Raw genomic sequence first — 2965 nt, forward strand, 5'->3', positions numbered from 1 at the left:
AGTCTCTGGGACAGTGGTGTGCACGGCCTCTGGGTGAGTGGTGTGCATAGCCTCTGGGTCAGTGGTGTGCATGGCCTCTGGGCCAATCCTATTTCAGCCAAAAAGAAAAGAGATATTTGCTGTTCAGGTAACAATTCTACCTACTTTTCCCCAGTTACTTGCCACAAACAGCTTCACAGTTCTGTGATTCTTTCTGCCTATAATGAGTTCCTTTAAGCCCTCTCTTTGAGTTTCAAGATTTCAGTCCACTTGTGAGGTAGAAGATCGGAAGCTTGAGCCTGTTGAGAGCTACAAGCAATAGAGTCTACGGGTTCTGAAGAAGAATCTATAGAAGCCAGGCATGGGAGCTCACATCTTTAACACTCTGGAGAGAGAGGCAGGCACACAGCTGTAATTTCAAGACTAGCCTGATCTATATGGTGAGTTCCAGGGCAGCCAGGGCTCTGTAGAGAGACCCCATCTCAAGAAAACAAACTAACAAACCAAAGAGTAAAGTTGAAGGTGCTGCGGTTCTGCGTGGTGACTGCTAAAGCCACGAGTTCTCTGGCTTACTTCAGGAATTACAAAGGCTACTTGAAATCTGACCTCAGATAAAGAAGACGCACTATATGCAGCACCAAAAGAGTAAGTAAATCAGGACAGAAACTTGCTCAAAAATGTAGAAATGATACTTTCTTGAAGCATAATTAATAAAAACTCAGGGTCAGAAATTGGGGTTCAACCTGAAGATCTAAAAAGCAAAGCAGCCAGTCACTGGCTCTAACCTCCAGGAATCTCACAATGAGACTGTGTCTGAGAGCTGTCTCCCCTGCCCCAAACCACCCCCCATCTTATATTCCTTTCTAGGGCTGGGATTAAAGGTGTGCACCACCATCATTAAAAGCATGCTCCGCCCAGTTTCTATGGCAACTAGTATGGCTATGGGGATTAAAGGTGCATGTCATTATGGCTACTGGGATTAAAGGTGTGCGTTACCATAATCTGGTCTATAAGGCTGACCAGTGGGGCTGGCTTACTCTCAGATCTTCACGCAGTCTTTATTAAAACACAGTTGAAATGCCACTACATTTCCCCTTTTTGACTTTCTGCTTTAGCATAGCTACCTGGGAAGCTCTGCCCCTTTGTGGGTTGAGACTTTGGAGATGAAGGCCTTCACGCTGTCTGAGACCTGCACTACGTCATAATTCTGCTCCTCCTCCTTCTGGGAAATGGGCTGTGATTCTTTTCTGCCTGCTGCATCTTGCAGTAGCTGGTCCAGCTGGTCTGGCGAGAGGACTAACCACTGCTCGTCTGGAAAAGAAAGCGGGTGAGCCATGACACAGGACAGCCCTCCATTCTTCGCTTCCTGCTCTGCTCCTGGTCCATCACTCACCATCCTCAGGAGGAAGATCAGTGCCTTCTTTTCTGAGCTCCTCAACATCAAACGGCAGTGTCTGCAACACGGTTAAGATTTCCTCACCAGGACTCATAGCAAGTGAACTATAAACAATGAAAGCCACAAGCATTCTTTATGATGGTGACGTGACTTATTCTCCACACTGATGGAACCATCTGAACTATTTAGATGAAGCAAATTTAGTAAACAGCTGGATACTTTGAAAAATCACATAAGAATAAGTTATCCCTACCTCATGTTATGCAAACATGACTGGGCAAGAAAAAAATAATAAACAGCAAAACACAGGTGGGTGTGGCAGGGACGTCTGAAGTCCCAGCACTTAAAGGTGGAGGCAGGAAGGTTAGGACTTCAAAAGCATCTCAGCTATGCCGAAGGTTGAGGCAGGCATGGACTAAAAAAAAATTACTGAGAATCAACCAACAAACAAAACCCTAAAAGTGATTTAAAAAAAATGGCAAAAACCAGTCATTTTAGAACAGCAAATGCTAAGGAAACATGGAAGATGGCAATTAATTACTTTTATTAGGGTGTGGACAAGATTTTGGTTTTTGGTTTTGGTTTTTGGTTTTTCGAGACAGAGTTTCTCTGAAGCTTTGGAGCCTGTCCTGGAACTAGCTCTTCTAGACCAGGCTGGCCTCGAACTCTCAGAGATCTGCCTGCTTCTCCCTCCCGAGTGCTGGGATTAAAGGCGTGCGCCACCACCGCCCAGCTATGTTTTTTATTTTTTTAAAAGAAGAGATGGGACCTGAAACATAGATCAGTGGGTAAAGGTACCTGCTATCAAGCCAGATGACCCGAGTTTGACTGTCAGGACCTGCACGGTGGAAGGAGAAAACTCCTGCAAGTTGTCTTTAGGTTCCACAAGTGTGCTATGGCACACATGCACCGAGTGCTCGCCACTCACAGTGCAGTGTTAGTGCATCATCAAGTGTACATGAGGTAATACACATTTTACTTAGATTTGACCATTCTGCAGTAGATATACATTTTAAAACACCACATTGGGTCAGGCAGTGGTGGCGCACATCTTGGAAATCCCAGCCCTTCAGGAGGCAGAGGCAGGTGGATCTCTGTGAGTTTGATGCCAACCTGGGCTACACAGAGCAAGTACCAGGACAGACAAGGCTACACAGAGAAATCCTGACTCGAAAAACAAAAACAAACAAACAAAAAATGACCACATTATACATAAAACACATGCACAATTTTCTCTTTCTCTGTTACTTAAAAAAAAAATCTGAAAAAAAAAATACATGGCAATTCATTTATCTCTTTTGAATGGATACTTAAGGTACATGCACATTTTCACTGTTGTAATCTCCAATAAATTTTAAGAGATGGGAGGTTAGCACAATCAGAGGTATATTTTCCTGGCTCTAATGGTTGAAGTGAAAAAGTTATTAGAGGTTGGGAACCAAGTTTAGGTATAGACACAGTTGAAGAAATAAGGGTGTGGAGGAACAGCAAGGAAGAAGGGTGCAGGGCATGGGTAATCAACAGAAGCTAGAGACTGGACCAAGGACAACGAGGATAGTGGGGCTGGCTTACTCTCAGATCTTCACGCAG

The 2965-nt window shown here is 44.3% G+C and overlaps 1 protein-coding gene across 1 annotated transcript in view; it reads right to left on the bottom strand.

Annotated features, from left to right (window-relative positions):
- The window catches only part of Ecd (ecdysoneless cell cycle regulator), a 23884-nt gene that overhangs the window by 7939 nt on the left and 12980 nt on the right, over positions 1-2965 (bottom strand). The window contains 2 exon segments of the mRNA XM_026789542.1: positions 1104-1290; positions 1373-1479. Coding sequence (XP_026645343.1) covers positions 1104-1290; positions 1373-1479 — 294 coding nt within the window.

The sequence above is a fragment of the Microtus ochrogaster genome, unplaced genomic scaffold, assembly GCF_000317375.1.
Source record: "Microtus ochrogaster isolate Prairie Vole_2 unplaced genomic scaffold, MicOch1.0 UNK21, whole genome shotgun sequence".
NCBI classification, from domain to species: Eukaryota; Metazoa; Chordata; class Mammalia; order Rodentia; family Cricetidae; genus Microtus; species Microtus ochrogaster.